The sequence below is a fragment of the Chanodichthys erythropterus genome, chromosome 4 (genome assembly GCF_024489055.1).
Source record: "Chanodichthys erythropterus isolate Z2021 chromosome 4, ASM2448905v1, whole genome shotgun sequence".
NCBI classification, from domain to species: domain Eukaryota; kingdom Metazoa; phylum Chordata; class Actinopteri; order Cypriniformes; family Xenocyprididae; genus Chanodichthys; species Chanodichthys erythropterus.
The window spans coordinates 648,542-667,314 of record NC_090224.1 but is presented as its reverse complement, the minus strand read 5'-3'; the positions used below and the strand labels follow the sequence as shown (position 1 = coordinate 667,314).

Genomic DNA, 18,773 nt, shown 5'->3' with positions numbered 1-18,773 from the left:
TGAAAAATTGTGTGTTAGCAATTGGAAAAAACTGTATTAAAAGCTTGTTAACATTACTTAATGCACTGTGAACTAACATGAACAAAGAATGAACAACTGTATTCTCATTAACTAACACTAACAAAGATTAGTAAATACAGTAACAAATGTATTGCTCATTGTTAGTTCATGTTAGTTAATCCATTAACTAATGTTTAACAAATGAACCGTATTGTAAAGTGTTACCGAATACTCATATAGTGCATAAAATATTTTGAGCTCATGCATAACTTGGACAGCAGAGACGTCAACAGTCAGAATATGAATTTCAACAATAGTGACATTCAAAAGTTTAATGTCGCAGTGAATGCTGGGTGCCAGCATAGTACAAAACTCCCAGCATGCACTGCAGCATGAATAAATTATTCAGCTGAATGGTCCTTTTTTTAATGCCACCATTGTTGAGATTGATGTGCTGATTTTTGATATCTGTGTCTAAAAAAAAAAATATATATAAATAAAAATAAATAAATAAATATATATATATATATATATATATATATATATATATATATATATATATATATATATACTGCAGCTGTTTTTTGTGCATGATGTTTAAAAAATATATTTTTAATTGATTGTTGTCGGAACACTTCCTGTAGTTTCACAGTGGTGACCATGTATAATATAATATAATATAATATAATATAATATAATATAATATAATATAATATAATATAATATAATATAATAATATATTATATTCGGAGCTGTTTATGTCCTTTTGGTCCTTGGACTGGGAATTATGCGTTTCCATGGCACCACTATCAACACCTAATCAATCTGAGAGCTTTCAGAAAACTCCCAGCTTACAAGCTGTAATTACGAGCTTTACGAGGACGTGAACGCTTTTTACAAGCTAGAATCTTGTAACTACAGGAATTACGAGGCTACGTGTCTCATTCCCTATTCAGGGAACTAAGGTTATATACATAACCGAGATGTTCCCTTTCAAGGGAACTCATGCTGCGTAATCACTATGGGAACGACAATCCCAACATCACCATATGAGCATGTGACCGTTCGTGTGAAGCCGAAGAGCAAAACACAAAGTAGCACCTGCGCCCCTGGAGTGGCGCCGAGGTCTAATTCATAAAACCTCATGAATGTATGCGGTGAGGAACAGCCTGCCGCATCACAAACATCTTGTAGGGAAACCCCCGAAATGAAAGCCTTAGGGCTCATTCTACTAGGAGTATGGCTGCCTCTAACAGCCAATGGTGAAGGCTGTCCAACTGACTCATAAGCAAGTGAGATGGATGCGGGGAGACCCTTCTTAGGTGCCCCAAAACGTACAAATAGCTGGTCAGCTTTTCTCCACATGGCAGCTCTGTGGACATAGGCATCCAGTGCCCTAAACGGGCACAGCAGATTTAACTTTTAGTACACCTTTAGTGTGGAAGGGTATATCCCTGTAGAACTCCAGCACTGCGCCAATTGGGTCCCACTGGTGATTTTCACACCATGAAGTGAATAATCTCCACTTCAAGGAGTAAAGTTTCCTCAAGGAGGAACTCTGGATTGGAGAACACTCTGAATGGAGAATACTCTAAAAGGAGGGAACCGCTCGTTCCACAAGAAAAATATGAAAAAATGACAGACAAAAATTTGTTTCAATCACCCAAATGTATTATACAATTTAGAAAAAATTCTTGAACCACAATACAACCAGACTAATAGCTTAAAAAAAGTGTATGTGAGTGTGAAAGTCCAACTGTATTATGTATGAAATTGAATCAGTCTCACCGGGGAATGTCCATGAATGAATGAATGTCCGAGAGCAGATCCAACGTGATAACCGAACTGATAAAAATCCTCACTGGAAAGTAGTCCAAAGTCCAAAGTCCAAAAAAAAACCACACAGGCAAAACACAAGCGAGGTGGCAGTAAACTCAAAAAAAAAAAAAAAAAAACAGTTTAGGAAGTATTCCACAATTGCGGTGAAACCAAGGCAACAGAACAGAGCGAACACAGACACTACCAGATGCCGGTAAGCCGGCTACCTTTATTGTAAAAAGTTCTGTGTTATTATCACGTGATGACTAGGCCGACGAATTGGGATATCGCTAGAGAGCCCCTATCAGCTTCGAGAGAACTAAAACAAGCCAATGAACATTGGTGTGCGATATTTGCATAATGCGCACCTCCCCTAACAGGTGGATATAAAAAGGGGGGCAGATGCAATCGCACTCTGTCTTTTGCTTCGGAGCCTACCTGGTGTCCCGCGGCTGTTAGAACTTCAAGCCTCTGAAGAAGTTTTTGGCGCTTGTGTTGGTGTGACGACGCCTGCAGCGAGCTCGCGAGTTGGAGTGAGCCGGGGGGAAACATCTGCTGTTTTCTCAGCGTTCCGCTGTAATTCCACTGGTTGGTCTGCGATTTGGTCTGGTTCCTCCCGTGTTTTTCTAAACACGTCGTGACGCTCCATGTGTGTCTCGACACAAAAGAGCTGAAGTTTCCCATTCTAAAAGAGCTTCACAGACAGATACTGCGTCTTTTTCAAGATGTCATTCGGTCTGTGCGTTTCTGGACGTGGTCGTTTCCTATCCTCAAAGACTGACGGCCACGATCACTTTCTCTCATGTCTGCTTAGCGTGCTGAGACTGTGTTTGTGGGTGGTCATATTCTCTTATGAGAATATGTCCACGTCGGCGCGTTGTTTGTCTCGCCTTTCTGCTGGCTGACAGCGCGCGTTGCCACGGCAACCCTGCGTACTGTCTGGCGCTCTAGATGCACGGTCGAGACTCAAGCGCCTTTAATGAGGTGGAGTCCCCTCACTTATTCCCCGATCTAGTTATTTTTCTGAATCAGAAAAGTGCTACTTTGGTTAATAAGCCTGGGTGACCAGAGGATCACAGTGGGGCAATACCCGCCGACTCATTCTCCGTGGGCCCCCCACTCCTCTAGTGCATCGCAAACATGTTGTGACTGTGTTCGTGGGTGGTTCATGTTTAGAAACAACATGGCCACGTCGGTGCCCAGTGCACCGTGTGTCGCCCAGTTGGGCGGCCACGTTCACTGTCCAACATGGCTGGTAGCTTCTGCATGGGTTGCTGGTCCTCAAAAAAAAAAATGGAGGACCTAACATCTTAGTCAGGGCTCCAGCAGAGGATCAGATGTTGACCGCTACATTGGAGAGAGTATTGTTGGGCTCTGAACATGAAGATTAGGCTGAGCGTCCCACGGTTGTGGCGTGCTCATGCCGAATCGGATTCAGACTTGGCAACCATGCTTTCCCGGGCCCCTGGGGGTGTTGGGCGATGCATACTCGCCTTGCCCCGCTCCCTGGCTTAGCCCGGATGTGCTTGAAAAAACTTGGCAGTTTGTGGCCTTTTTTGGTGTCAATATGGAACGCCAAAAGGGTCATAATCTGCACTACAAGTTTTTTCTCTCTCACTACCCCCTAGGGTGGGGTGGCAGTGCTATGGGCACACCACCTCTGCCCTGCATGAGTCTTGGCCCCCGGCAAGTCTGTGGTAGATCAAAGCACTCATTGCATGGGGGTAGTTCTGAGTCGGGGTTGAGCTACGCAGGATGCAAATCATAGCGCAGGCCCCTGGCCAGACAATGTCCACCATGGTGGTTCAGAAACACCCCTGGCGAGTCTTGCTGGGATGTGCCGTCGTCAAAGTATCTTTCTCGATGCGCTCATCTCTCAAGCTGGCCTTAAACCCAGCCCGCTCAGCCCGCAGTCACCTGACTAGCGGGAGACAGTCCTGGAGATATGGCGACCTGGAGCTGACGTAAACGGTTCTTCGGGGGACGATGCTCGTATCGCTCGCTCCCCCGGAGGAGGGCCGGGTGGAGAATTTGGTCTGGCGAGGGATACAATCAAGCCGGTCCCTCCAGCCGATTTTAAGTTAGGTTCAGCCCTTCTTCATTGTACCCAAAAGGGCGGTGGGCTATGGCCAATCCTGGATCTGCACGTCTTGAACCGGTACATTCAGGCTGCCGTTTAAGGTGCTCATGCAGAAGCACATTTTCTTGTGCGTCCGTCCCAGGGTTTGGTTTGCAGCGTTCGACCTGAAGGATGCGTACTTTCATGTCTCGATTCTGCCTCGCTCGGGTCGAGCATGTCAGTACAAACTCCTACCCTTCGGGCTGGCCCTGTCGCCCCGCGCCTTTACAAGATTGCGGAGGTGGCCATTGTTCCCCTCAAGGAACAGGGCGTTCGCATCCTCAGCTGCCTCGACGACTGGTTGTTCCTGACCAGCTCGCGAGAGCAGTTGTGCGTACACAGGGACATGGTTTAGCTCACCTCAGCCTGTTGGGTATTTGGGTCAGCTGGGACAAGAGCAAACTCGCCCCCGGGCAGAGGATCTCTTTTCTCAGTCTCGAGCTAGACTCGGTCGCCCGGATTGCGCGCCTTTCTGAGGAGCGCGTCCAGTCGGTGTTGAACTGCCTGAGTTTGCTCAAGCGCAGGACGGCGGCCCCACTGAAAGACTTCAAAGGCTCCTGGGGCATATGGCATCTGCAGCCGCATTCACGCCGCTCAGGTTGCTCCATATGAGGCCGCTTCAACACCGGCTCCGCGGCTGGGTCCCATGATGGCCGTGGCAGCGCAGCACGCTCAGTGTCCTCGTGACACGGGGCTGTCGCCCTACCCTCATCCGGTGGTCGGACCCTTTGTTCCTGCGGGCGGGAGTGCCCCTTGGACGCTGTGGTCCACACAGACGCCTTTACCACCGGATGGGGGGCCACGTACAACGGGCAGTATGGCTTGCACTGGGAAGCTTCAAGGAGCTGCTGTCAGACAAGCACGTACTGGTCCGCTCGGACAGCACTGCGGCCGTTGCGTACATCAACCATCAGGCTGGTCTATGCTCCCGTCGCATGTCGCAACTCGCCTGCCATCTCTTGCTATGGAGTCAGAGGCATCTGAGGTCGCTTCAGGCCACTCATGTCCCAGGTGTGCTTAACCGTGCAGCCGACAAGCTCTCACGGCAGCCTCCACTTGCGGGTGAGTGGCGGCTCCATCCCCAGGCGGTCCAGCTGATCTTGCAGCACTTCAGCGAGGCCCAGGTAGTCCTGTTTGCTTCCCCAGAAACTCGCTCGGCACGGATGCCCTGGCACTCAGCTGGCCCCGGGGCCTACGCAATATGCGTTTTCCCCCAGCTCCTGTGCTAGGTCAGGGAGGACGAGGAGCAGGTCTTGTTAGTGGCTCCGTATTGTTCTTAGCTAACTTCGGCGTCATCCCTTGAGCCTTTGCAATCAGTCGAGTTAAAAGTACTGTCTCTAATAGACCGTCCTCCTGGTTGCATTGGCCTCGTTTAAGAGGGTAGGGGACCTGCACGCATTTTTGGTAGACGAATGGAGGAGGCAGACCCAGCCCTGGCTTCGCTCTGTCCAGTTCGCGCCCTGCATGTTTACGTGGATAGAACTCGAAGCTTAGGACCTCAGATCAGCTCTTTGTCTGTTATGGAGGCCAGCAGAAGGGAAAGGCTGTCTCCAAGCAGAGGATGGCCCACTGGTTAGTGGATTTCCCAGGGCGTGCCTTGCCCGTTCGGGTTGAGAGCCTATTCCACCTGAGGAGTGGCCTCTTCCTGGGCGCTGGCTCATGGTGCCTCGCTGACAGATATCTGTAGAGCTGTGGGCTGGGCGACACCCAACACGTTTGCTAGGGTTTTTAGCTTACGTGTAGAGCCGGTTTCTTCCCGTGTACTCGCTTCCACCAGCCGGTAGACGCATTGAACCTGTTCTATGTGTCGGCCTGCAATGCCACTCCCGCCCCTGGGCCGGATATGTGCATCTGTTGACTCCAGTCGTGTTCCCCGTTCGGTGAACCCTGTCGAGTTCCTCCGCCTCCCCCTTCGGCTCGGACATTGCGGAGTGTCTGATGCCAGACCAACATCCATCTTCGATGTTGTCTGTTGGTTGGGTTCCATATGTTGCAATCCCTCTACATGAGTGATTCCATATGTGTATTGTCCACGGTTACTCCCTACGGTGAGCCCGTGTCTTTCCCTTAGCAGAGCTTCTGCTGTCACCTGTCAGATGAGTCTCCCCCTAGACAGGTGGAGCCATCCCAGGGACTCATATGCGTTCTGCCCTGCGGGCCAGTCCATATGTTTTCCATGTAAATTCCTTCCCCTCTGGGTAGGTAGTGGTTTCCGCAGCGTTCCTAACGGGTTCGCTTCCCCAGTGTAGTCTAGTTTACTTAGTGGGTATATCGGAACAGCAGTAGACTTCCCGGCGTAAGCTCGCCCCCTTCTCCGTCCCCTTGGTGCGACGGGCGGCTAGAGCCTGCGCTGGGCACTGGAAGGGGTTTTGTAACTGTGGCGCTTTATTTGGGATCCCAATTCGTCGGTCACTACTGACGTACGTCGAACATGACCGACTGAAAGGGAATGTCTCGGTTACGTATGTAACCCTCGTGCGATTGCATCTGCCCCCCTTTTTATATCCACCTGTTAGGGGAGGTGCGCATTATGCAAATATCGCACGCTAATGTTCATTGGCTTGTTTTAGTTCTCTTGAAGCTGATAGGGGCTCTCTAGCGATATCCCAATTCGTCGGTCACTACTGACGTACGTCTCCGTTCCCTCCTTCAGGGAACGAGGGTTACATACGTAACCGAGACGTTTTGAGTGTGCGGCCTGTGCTTAAGTTCAGGAGAAGATCAAGAAACACTGATGAAATACTGCAGGTTGTTTTATTTAACTGATGGTGACTGTACAGTTGCTGATGCAGTGAAAATCTCTTTATTTAAAATGTTTTTAGTAAACTAGTTTGTACATTTAAATGGCAGTCAGACAATTTAAGGCAGTTGGTTTCTGCAAATGAAATGAGTTCGTACGAGTATTGCCAGTATTTTACTGTAAAAATGCCTGGCAAGGTCTAACAGTGTACTTTATTTCACCCTCAGTTCAGTTCATGGAGCTCTTTCCTAACAAGCTGGATGAAAATCCAGAAAAACAAGATCTTTCTTTTATGAGGGCATGAAGTTCTCTTCCACTGCAAATGACTTAAATATAAAACCATTTAAAATCACTGACTTGTAGTCAGTAAGTATGAAATGATATATCTATGGGTAAATACAGACTCAATTACATTATCTTCAAAGCTTCATGGGTGTGGGAGACTGTTACTCAGTTCCTTTATTACAAGTTAGATTTTTAACAGAAAATTCTTAGCTCGGAATTCGGCCATTGAGCACAAAAATTCTTCATGGTAGAACAAACAAGTTTAATGTCTTGAAAGGATCATTGCTAAAAAAAGCTGTCTGTACTGAGAAAATTGTTTTGTTTTTTGTTTTTACTTCTAGAAGCCTACTTTCCTATATGCTCTATTGACCAGGTGCTTTAAATACCCTAGCTTGTTTCCATGTTCAGAGTTTCCTTACCTGGAGCTACTGAGCTATTCAGAAGAATTGGGTTGCCTGCAAAATTCACCACATTTCCATTTGAATCAAAAATCACTTTTAGGAATCCCAGATATTTTCCAAAGGCATAGGCCTGGACCACAGGAACCCGACGCCCATCCTCAGATTCAACCATCAATGGGTATGGTCCTGCGGGAACCTCTGTGGATGGTGGATCTCCTACAGAGATGATCACACAAAATGGATGAGTAAATATATAAATCAAGTACAGTATTGGTACTGTGCAAATGTCTAAAGGCACATTAGATGGTTCACAAAAACATTTGTTTCAAGATGGTTATTTATATCTTTTGCTTTAGTGTGCCGTTTGAGTTTTGTTTACCACTTTTTTAAGTTGTCCTTGTTACAATGAAATTACATTTAAGTACTGAGTTAAGTACTGGTTATTACTAAAAACATGTAAGGTGTAACAAGGACACTGCAAAATGAAGTGATACCAACTTTTACTAAAACAGAAAAATCAGCATATCTGTAGTTGTAGGTAACAATCAATAGCAATGCTAACTAATATTCTTATAATATAAGTCCACCCATACAGGAATATGGTTTATAGTCAAGTCAAGTCATCTTCATTTATATAGCGCTTTTCACATATATATTGTTCCAAAGCAGCTTCACAGTGACAACAGGACAATTCTATTTTTTTCTTTCTTTTTTTTTTTTTTTTTTTTTTGATTGAATCATTTCTGTTGTAAAAATTGTTAATTATTACTTTGAAATTATAGATTGAAATGTTCATTTTCTTTTTAATTTCATGCGTTAACCACATGCAAAATTTGTATTCTCACTAACAATAACAACAGCCTCCAAGTCTCTATTATATTGTGCTGTGTGGATATGGCTCAGGACTCTACTTTAACGCAAGTCTGTGTTTTTTTTTTCTTTTTTCTTATTATCAACCAGGTCTGAACACAATAACACCTGAAACAATAACACCTCTCCTCAGCAAATCACATGAATTGTGGCATCATTCATGCTCAGAGGACAAACGTGAACACCCAGTTTTATTATTATGAACAGTGGTAATAGTGATGCTTGCCTAGACAACACAAAGGCTGCAACAGGGCTGAGTAAAATGCTAATGAGCATTACTTGGCAGTCTGACCAGTTTCTGGAGCCAAAGGAAACTTTCATGTCAGCATTTTGCTTTTTGGCAGTTTGGATCAAAGTAAACCAAGAAATGTACTTTCATCTTTAATCCATCATACCCATTATGTCTTTTATGAATACAAAGATTAATCAAATTTATTGACAGTGGAAATAGAGGAGCATGGGCATCGCTTTGTTTGTGGTGAGATCAGCACAGTCCATCAGCAAATTCACACCTACTGTATGCATACACCATAACCACTTTATTGTAGTTTTGAGAAGCTGTGCAGAAATACAAAATCCAAGAGACCGCAGCCCTGATCCCGGCTACTATAATATGCAGAATTTACTCACAGTACATTTAATAGAGTGGAAATAGAGTTCTTGCACTGATCATGAGTGGGAATGAACAGTCCTATGTCTTTAATAAATAAAAATTATTTTCTAATTTGTGGATCTGGTGAAACCAGGTGAACCTCTACTCTGTACCCCTCTGTTTAGCCTATGTGAACAGTTAAATGTACAACAACACAATTCAGTTCAAAATCTACCTCAGTAGGTGATAAAGATCTGTAGTGCTAAAAGCTACAGTTTTCAGCATTTACACTGGTGTCATGTTGCTTTGAAGGTTTCATGACATGCTTTTTATTATTATTCCTTGAGGTTCACTTATAATGTCAAGTCAAGTCAAGTCACCTTTTTTTATATAGCGCTTTTTACAATGCAGATTGTGTCAAAGCAGCTTTACATTGATAACTGGTACACAATTTGGCTGCACAGCAGTTCTTAAATAATAGTGTCAATGCAGGCAGATCAGCACTGTTGAATAAATGTCAAGAATACTATTGAATATCAAATGTCAAGTGTCCCCAACTAAGCAAGCCAAAGGCAACAGCAGCAAGGAACCCAAACTCCATCAGGTGACATCAGGTGGCAAACAAGTGGCAAATAGGTGTTAAAATGGAGAAAAAAAAAACCTTGGGAGAAACCAGGCTTAGTCGGGGGGCCAGTTCTCCTCTGGCGAACAGTGCTTTGTTACAATCAGGTTGCTATTATAAGTCTGATAGGATCGCAACAATCAAAGTATTTATTTCAGTTCCATCCAGTTGAGAATCGTATTCATCACGCCGGTATGGACGGTCTGTTGAGGAACTGTGCTACTGGCTGTCATGTCGATGTGGCCTTCACAATGGATGATCCAGTTGACTCGATCTCTGCTGATACTTCAGGGCAATGGAAAGATTTGGAATGATAATGGAAAGATATTTGCACAAAGAACACTCATTTTTGGTGCACTGTCTGCTTTAAGACTTTTCAGTTAAGGCCCACTGCTGCATCCCTTATCACCTTATCAAACAATCAGTTCTCATAATCAATATTTTGGATGCAGGAGAAATCGGCAAGAATGAAGATCTGAGCAACTTTGACAAGGGCCAAATTGTTATGGCAAGGCAACTGGGTGAGAGTATTTCAAATGCCAAGGCTAATGGGTTGCTCCCAGTCAGCAGTGGTGAGAATTGGTCTGTGTATTAGTGTTAGGGACTTTCTGAGTGACTTCAATCTAGGTTACATTGTTGTGCACTATTTCTTGTTTTCACCCATTGGACTACATTACCCATACTCACTCATACTCACCCATACCCGGACTCATTACACCTTGTTATTGCAATCAGCTGTTCTGTGTTTGTTCATTAGTGTCTGTCTATTTATACCTGGTTTGTCTCTGCTCTTGTTATGGTGTTTTCATGTATGGTTCCCGGTTTCGTTGTGTGTTCTCTTGTTTTTCTTGTTCTTGTTTTGTACGGACGGCTATTCTGGATTTTGACCTTTTGCCTGTTTTTGGACTCATGATAGTTGGATTACCCTTATTAAACAACCCCTGCAATTGGAACTGTCTTTTGTCTCCGTGTTTCAACGTGACAGTAGCTGCGCAAAACGTGAAGATTGCGCGCACAGTAGAGGAACGTAGGAACTAGTTGTCAGCGCTGTCCAGTGAAGTAGCTTAGAAACTCAAAACTTATTATAGCATATATTTTTCTACTTTTGAAGGAATTATTTACAACCCACAGCTTCACAATTAATAGAGAGATGGTATGACTAATTCACACATGCAATCACTCTCATTATGTACTGGTACTGTACTAATTTATCTTTATCTGATTTACAACAAGCATAAATCTGTAAGAAATGTTACAAACCATAGATAAAATAACTGCTGATAGTGAGCTGTTATGTCAAATCACTCTTTCAATAGGAAAAAATATCCCACCTTTAATAGTCAATCATATGTACAGTACAAACCTTGTCTGTGAACTATGAGGGCAAAAAAAACAAAAAACAAAAAAAACAAACAAAAATAATCGTTCATTAATCGTAATCAAGGTAAAATGTTCAATTAATCGAGGTTTTGATTTTAGGCCATGATCATCCAGCCCTACTCCAGCCCCTCTTGCAGGAAGTAAAGCACTGACCTGATCGAGCAAGATCGGGGGTTCTCCTGGTGAGAAGCATCGAGGTGCCTCATAGAAGGAGCTCTAGCAGAAGTGATGGTGTCTATCACCAACTGGGGTAGATCACCTAGAACCTCCGTGTCCCATCAAGGGACCAGATATGGAGTTTCCAGAGGTCCGGACACGGGTGCCAGAGGGTGCCCCATCTCTGAGTCAAAAGGTTCTTCCTCAGAGGAATGGGCCAGGGAGGTGCTATCGCGAGGAGCATCAGTTCTGGAAACCAGGTCTGGTTGGGCCAATAGAGCGCAACTAGCAGGACCTGCTCCTCGTCTTCCCTGACTTTGCACAATAGTTGTGCAAGCAGGCTCACTGTGGGGAATGCATATTTGCAAAGGTCCCGGGGCCAGCTGTGTGCCAGTGCGTCCATGCCAATATTGCCCTCGGTCAGGGAGGAAAACAACTGGCAATGGGCTGTGTCTGGGGAGGCAAACAGATTTATCTGTGTGGCCCCGAAATGCTGCCAAATCAGCTGGACCACTTGGGGATAGAGTCTCCATTCTCCCGGAAGCGGAGGCTGCCTTGAGAGCTTGTTGGCTGCACGGTTGAGCACGCCTGGGATGTGAATGGCACAAAGTGACCTCAGATGCTTCTGACGCCATAAGGGGAGATGGCGGGTAAGTTGTGACATGCAACGGGAGCACAGACCACCCTGTTGGTTGATGTACACAACGGTCACAGTGTTGTCTGTACGAACCAGTACATGCTTGCCTAATAGCAGCTGTTTGTACAATCAACACATACAGACAACCTGAACCCAAATCGCAGACCTGTCAGTTGGAAAAAGCAGCAGTTTTAATGCTGTGAAAACAGCAGTTGATAGCTGTGTAGAGAGCTTGCGGCCACCGCTGTAACGTGCTGTCACACCAGCACCTTTAAACAGCAAGATGAGGGGACTTCCAGTTGGAGCGGTGCCATGTAAAGATGTAGAGTTGTAGATCTCCTCACAAGCAACTTCAAATTTCGTTTAATATAGCTTTTATTTTATGCACTAGTATCCTAAAGCTGCCTTTGTGTGTTATTAAGGGCTTAACAGTCAGAATCCTGTCGGTTTGAATCCAGTTTGAGACACTTTTGAAGCAAAATGAATAAGAGCCGGAGTAACCACAGAGATGCAGAATCTGCTGGTAGCAGTAATGCTAATGTCGAACTCCAAACAACTACAGAAAGACACAGCGAATGACAACTACCTGGTTCTCCAAGCATTTAATTCACTCAAAGAGGACCTGATTGCAAAAATCGAAGAAAATGCTGCTGCCCAATCAGCTGAACTCTGCAGCCAAACTGACAAGCTCCAGACCAAGTTACGCAATGCCGTGGAGCATGTCAATGCCAGAGTGGAAGCAGCGGAGGAATGGGTGACCGGATTGAAGTTCACAATGGGGGGATATTCTGACTCCATTACTACCCTTGAGAAGGTGTTTATTGTTATGAAAAAGGAGTTGGCCATACTGAAAGAACAGAGTGAGGTTCTGGAGGCGAGGTCACACCACTCAAACATTCGCATTACAGGAGTAAAAGAGGGATGAGAGCACGGCAAAAAGATAACAGAGTTTGGGGCTGGTCTCTTGAAAGAGGCCCTCAACCTCGAGAAAACCCCAATCTAAGACCGAGCTCATCGCACGTTGCAGCAGTCCAACTGATGACAATGAACCACCACTCGCTTTTGTGGTGAGGTGTCATTATTTCTGTGAAAAAGAGGACATTTTGAAGAAAGCCATAAAAATTAAATTAGTCAATACAGTCCACGGCGATTGAATATGGATCCTTCTTGATTTCACCCAGACGGTGAGCAAGCAGCGAGCAGCTTTCAATGAGGTGAGGAGCTTACTCCGCAACTGTGAGGGGGTTTGCTTTGGGCTGAGATACCCTGCAGTTTTGAGGATCACGACACGGGATGGAAAGCTAAAGACTTCATTTTGAAGAACTTGAATTGTAAAGACAAGTGAAGATCGTGCATAAACTAGACGCTGGCGGTTGGTTGAACTTGAACATCAGGTTAATGACTGTGTAGTTCAAGTTTAAATTCAGGTTATGTTACATTATTGTGGTTACCCGATGTTAAATCTTATTCAATCTCAATGTCTGCGTATTATTTACACTAAATTTTTTATCGAGTCCTGGGTAATCAGCTGATGTTAAATGCGATATTTAAGTGACACTACAACCGGATGCATATTTAAACTTCTCTGGCAACTGCGGCTCAATGTGTGCTAAGGATTTTGGTTTAAAGAGCCTAGCCAGCAGATGTACAGGTGATTGGCAGCCGTGTGGCTAATGAAGATTGAGGGGAGGCCCCGTTGCTTTGGTTACGTTCAATACAAAATGCAGAACGGACGACTTTAACAGAATGACGCTACTTCTAATACTTTACCTTTTTGTTTTCTAATTATACTTGTAATATATGTTCAAGGTTATTATGCTCAGCTTGGAAGTTCAACTATTGTAAGAGCCTTATAATTTTCTTTTTGAATGAATGCTGTAGGGCCTCGCTCGACAGAACTTACCAATGACTTTATCAATGAACAACATGATTGAACAAAGCTTCATTTGGTCCAAAAGATCCATTTCCTGACAGGAAACACCTAGCCTTAACAGAAGTGATGACGTGACTTCTCTTAACAAAGGACTCTGTCTAAAGGACTTCTTAGCTCATCAGCAATAAACTAATCAGAACCCATCACATGGATCTGATCACATTAAATCTATTGATTCTCTCACAAAACCCTCTTGTATTATCGGACGGAACAGGAAAACACCCATCAACGGATTTAAAGACGAATCTGTCCTATCAATACCTCCCTTGTATTGAGCAATCCATCCTGATGCTTAAGGACTCAATCTTGAATCTCAAAAAGGGACAATTGTTTATCTGTTAAAATATTAACTATATCTAGAATAACGCATGATATGATGGGATTACTAATATGTTGGAGTCAATGCATTATATGTTTGTATTCCCGTATGCATTTTCTTTCTCTTGTAATCATTGTTTTTAATTAGGTCAGTCTAGTAATATGTGTGTAAGAAGTGTGTCATGTTTGAGCTCTAAATGCAGAATTTATAATTCTCTGTAATTCTGTGTGAATGAAACATTGAAATTCAGTATCAGGAAAATATTAAGAAACTTTATAAAGTTGTTAATAAAACAGGAAAATGTTCTGCAGATATCACGCGATGTGATCAATAGACAATAGACGAGGCGTGTCTAATCTCCGTAGCAACGTCTCATTGGAGGATCGCATCTGAAGGATGGAGCCAAAATTGCTCCTTTAAAACTATGCTGTCCGAACAAGCTAATGTCAGAAATAGGTCAGAAATCGTCAGAAATAGTTCAGAAGTCGGACTGAAGCACAGTCGTTGAAACCCAGTAGCTGAAGCACCGCTACTTTGACCAGGGCGGAAAAGTCACATGGGTCATTGAGAACTGATTGACCGGGACTGATTTTCCATCAGTCGCCGACTTCAACCACGAGCTGCGCCGCTGATCATTCAACAGCCGTCACATCCAGACTCCAAAACCCTCTGTGAAATATCTGACCAAAGTCTCCCAAGAAGAGAGCCGCTCAAGCCAGACGCTCAGATCAGTGTGCTGCTCCAGCCAGCAACATCCTTCAAAGCTTCCGCGCAACCCACAGGGCTTTCCCGAGAAGACGTCACCTGAAAGACAGCCAATCCAGAACGGGATTCCGCTGTACACGAGTCACGGAACAACCCGATTACCTCAGCTGTCAGATCAAATGCAGGTACAAGCAAACGCCTCTCTCTTGCTGGAAACTGGTGAAACTCCTTTAAACCTAAAGAATCAAGCCAAAGCTCTGCTTTTGTGATTTTCCTCAGGTTATGAGTTAAGTTAGCACTGAACTTGGGACTTTTCATAACTCATCAACTCCGCGAATGTGTGTGCATGTATGTGTGTGTGTGTGTGTGTGTGTGTGTGTGTGTGTGTGTGTGTGTGTGTGTGTGTGTGTGTGTGTGTGTGTGTGTGTGTGTGTGTTTAGCCTTAGTTTCCTGTAATCATTAGAAGTAGTCAATAAATCTTGTTTTGATTTTCACATATACGAGTTTCTTGTGCTGTGTGTCAAATTACTGCCTTAAACGTAAAAGATCAAGTTACCTCTTGCTTATAATAATATAATAATTACAATAATAAGAATAATAATCATAATAACATATTGTTACTGTTGGCCACAGAATAATATTTTATCCAGAATTGGTAAAATACTCTAACCTCAATTTTCGCTGGACGAATAATTGACGAAGTGTTAAATATTAATTCTGAATCATTCACAGTGAATCATTTACAGTTGATTCAATTCTTATTCCCTGTAACAATTAAATTGAGCTAATAAATGACCTAAGGTCCGTACAATGCTCACATGGTAAGGTATTTGGGAGTAGGGTTAACTGGAAGAAGTTGCGGTTTCAAACGCAAGGAATTAATAATATAATTTTGGTTAATGTCAGTCTTTTGTACTGTTGTGTATAATCATGCATATGTTGTCTGCATGTTTAGGGACACACCCGCATTGTTTTTTCATTTGTCTTTTGTTTTTTTTCTTCCCTTCTTTCTTTCTACACAAAACCCTGGTCTTCTTAATACTGCTGATGAGCCAAAGGAGTCCTCTGGTGCAATTTCTGAGAACTTTTTTGTGATGACTTACAGTAACATAGGTGGAGCCAAAACGAGGCTGGTCAGTTGGAATGTACGGGGGCTAAATCACCCAGTGAAATGGAACCAGGTATTCACCCACCTTAACAAATTGAAATCTGACATAGTATATTTACAAGAGATTCATTTGTTGAACAAGGACCATGCTAAACTTTACAGAGGAGGCTTTACACAAATCTAATATTATAGAAGCCCCCCATCCCGTCACCCCAGACATCCCCCCAGATAATGTAATTCCTCAACATACATGGCACTTAAACTCAAGGCTTTTAGCTGTCGACAATTTTGTTAAATTCATGGATGCTCAAATTGATTTCTTTCTCGAGACAAATGAATCCTCAGAGATAAGTTATAGTATTTTATGGGATACTTTGAAAGCATTTGTGAGGGGACAAATTATCTCATATCATGGTAGTGCAAATAAAAAGAAATTGAAGTGGATTACAGAAATAATAAATAAAATAAATACAATTGATCAGTTACATTCAACATTGTCTTCTGAGGACCTGCATAAGGAGAGACTCCTGTTATAAGCTGAATTTGATTCTCTGACCAGCGAGCATGCAGAAGATCTTTACTTGAAATCACGACAGATTTATTATAAGCATGGTGAGCAGAAACAATCTGCAGCAGCAGGTTTTATTCCAGCAATTGGAGACAGTGAGGGTAACATTATTATAGACCATCAGGGTATCAATGATCAGTTTAAATCTTTCTATGAGGCTCTATATACTTCTAAGGTGAATGACACTGAGTGAATAGAAGAGTTTTTCAACAACTTACAGTTGCCATCCATTGATGATTTGGACAAATCCACTCTGGAAGGCAATATAACAATTCTTGAGATTGACAGTGCAATTAAGAAACTAAAATCTGGAAAAGTGCCGAGTTGAGTTTTATAAAAAGTTTTCTGCCAAATTAACACCTCTATTGAGTAAAATATTCGAGGAGTTCTTTGATTCAAAGTATCTTCCCCCAACCATGACACAGGCAACCATATCGGTCCTTCTTAAAAAGGATAAAGACCCACTTAAATGTGAATCTTACCGCCTGATCAGTTTACTTTGCTTTGACTATAAGATCCTGACCAAGGTGCTGGCAACCAGAATAGAGCCAGTCATGAGTAAGATATTCCATCCTGATCAGACTGGCTTTATTACTGGCAGACAGTTATTTAGTAATCTCTGTTGCTTATTTAATGTGATTTACTCACCCAAGGATAATACTATTCCAGAAATCCTAATATCCTTAGATGCTCACAAGGCATTTGATAGAATTGAATATGCTTACTTGTTTACAACACTTAGAAGGTTTGGCTTCAGTCCCATGTTCTGTTCATGGATCAAAATTCTATATACCAGGCCCAGAACAAATAATATAATAAATGCTTTTCGCTTTCTTGGGGAACAAGGCAGGGGTGTCCTCTGTCCCCCCTGTTTTTTGACGTAGAACCCCTTGCAATTATGATAAAGAATACAGCAGCTTTGACTGGAAAACAAAGGGAGGGACACATGCATAAACTTCTGCTCTATGCGGACAATATCCTCTTCTTTCTGTCTAATCCAAATTTCTCTATACCGATTGCTCTTTCAATTGTTTCGGGATATACAATGAATTTAACATAGAGTTTTCTTTTCCCCCTTAATAAAAGAGCACATCAAATGTCATTCCAATCTTGTCCATTTTCAGTAAGTCTTAACAAATTCCCTTATTTAGGTGTGAGCGTAACACGCAGGTATAAGGATCTATTCAACAGTAATTTTAAAACAGCATTAGACAAGGCTAAACAGGACATGGTACAATGGTCAACCCTACCCTTATCTCTGATGACAATTGACAATTTTACCAAAGATCCTATTTTTATTTCAGACAGTGCCCGTCTTCATTCCTAAATCATTTTTTAAGGATCTGAGTAATTGTATCCCTGCATAAGGAAAGAATATCTGGAAAGGAAAAAGGAGGAGGGTGGATTGGCAATGCCAAATTTTTTGTATTATTACTGGGCAGCTAACCTTCATAAATTGACATTCTGGCTGTCTGATACATTGAGTGAGGAAGCTCCAGTTTGGTCACTTATGGAGCAACACGCATGTAACCCAATATCATTGCGTTCGCTGCTTTGTGCCCCAATACCCCTAAGCTAATGTTATTCGATGAAGAACCTAATTATTCGTGGATCACTCAAAATATGGTCACAGTTCAGACTTTACTTTAATAGTAAACATGCTTTGCCCTCTGCACCCATCCTATCAAACCCTATGTTTCCTCCCTCTCTTATAGATTCTGCATTTCAACTGTGGTCTAGAAATGGTCAAGTGTGTTAAGGACCTTTTCAAAGATGGCGTGTTTATTTCTTTTCAGCAGTTAAAAACAGATTTTGAGATCCCTCTGTCCAATTTTTTTTTTTTGGTATTTACAGGCCTGTAGTTTTGTCAAAAAAACATTTCTCTCCTTCTTTGAACCAAACAGATGGTGGCTGGATAGATGAGCAGTTAAACATGGATTCTTCTCTTAGGGGTATGGTGTCTATCCTGTATGAGAACATTCAAAGAACTGCCTCCCCATCTCTCGATCGTATGAGACAATGGGAGGAGGAATTGGGATTGGAAATCTCAGATTCAGCTTGGCAGTGGGCAATAAAATTGGTGCAATCATCTTCAGTATGTATAAGACATGGGCTTGCAATTTAAGGTGCTTCATAGGCTCCATCTGTCTAAGAGTAAGTTGGCTAAAATATATCCAGGGTTAGACTCGACATACCCCAGATGTAGTCTGGAACCAGCAGACCTGAGTCACATGTTCTGGGGATGCCACCGATTAACAAAATTCTGGTCAGACATTTTCAGAACATTTTCATTTATATGCAACAAAGATCTTGATCCAAATCCTCTGTCTTCCATCTTTGGTGTAGTGCCAGAAGAAATGCAGCTAACTACTAATCAAATAGAGCTCATCGCCTTCTCCACATTATTGGCTAGATGCTTGATTCTTCTCAGTTGGAAAAAGGCAATCTTATAAACACTGGGTGAAAGAGGTGGCCATATCTCAAACTTGAGCACCTGAAATATACTGTTTGAGGCCCTTT

At 43.1% G+C, this 18,773-nt stretch overlaps 1 protein-coding gene across 1 annotated transcript in view; it reads right to left on the bottom strand.

Moving 5' to 3' along the window:
* Window positions 1–18,773, bottom strand: part of nt5e (5'-nucleotidase, ecto (CD73)) — a 44,262-nt gene that overhangs the window by 7,086 nt on the left and 18,403 nt on the right. Inside the window, exon 4 of the mRNA XM_067383560.1 lies at window positions 7,382–7,579. Coding sequence (XP_067239661.1) covers window positions 7,382–7,579 — 198 coding nt within the window. The remainder of the gene's footprint in view (window positions 1–7,381; window positions 7,580–18,773) is intronic.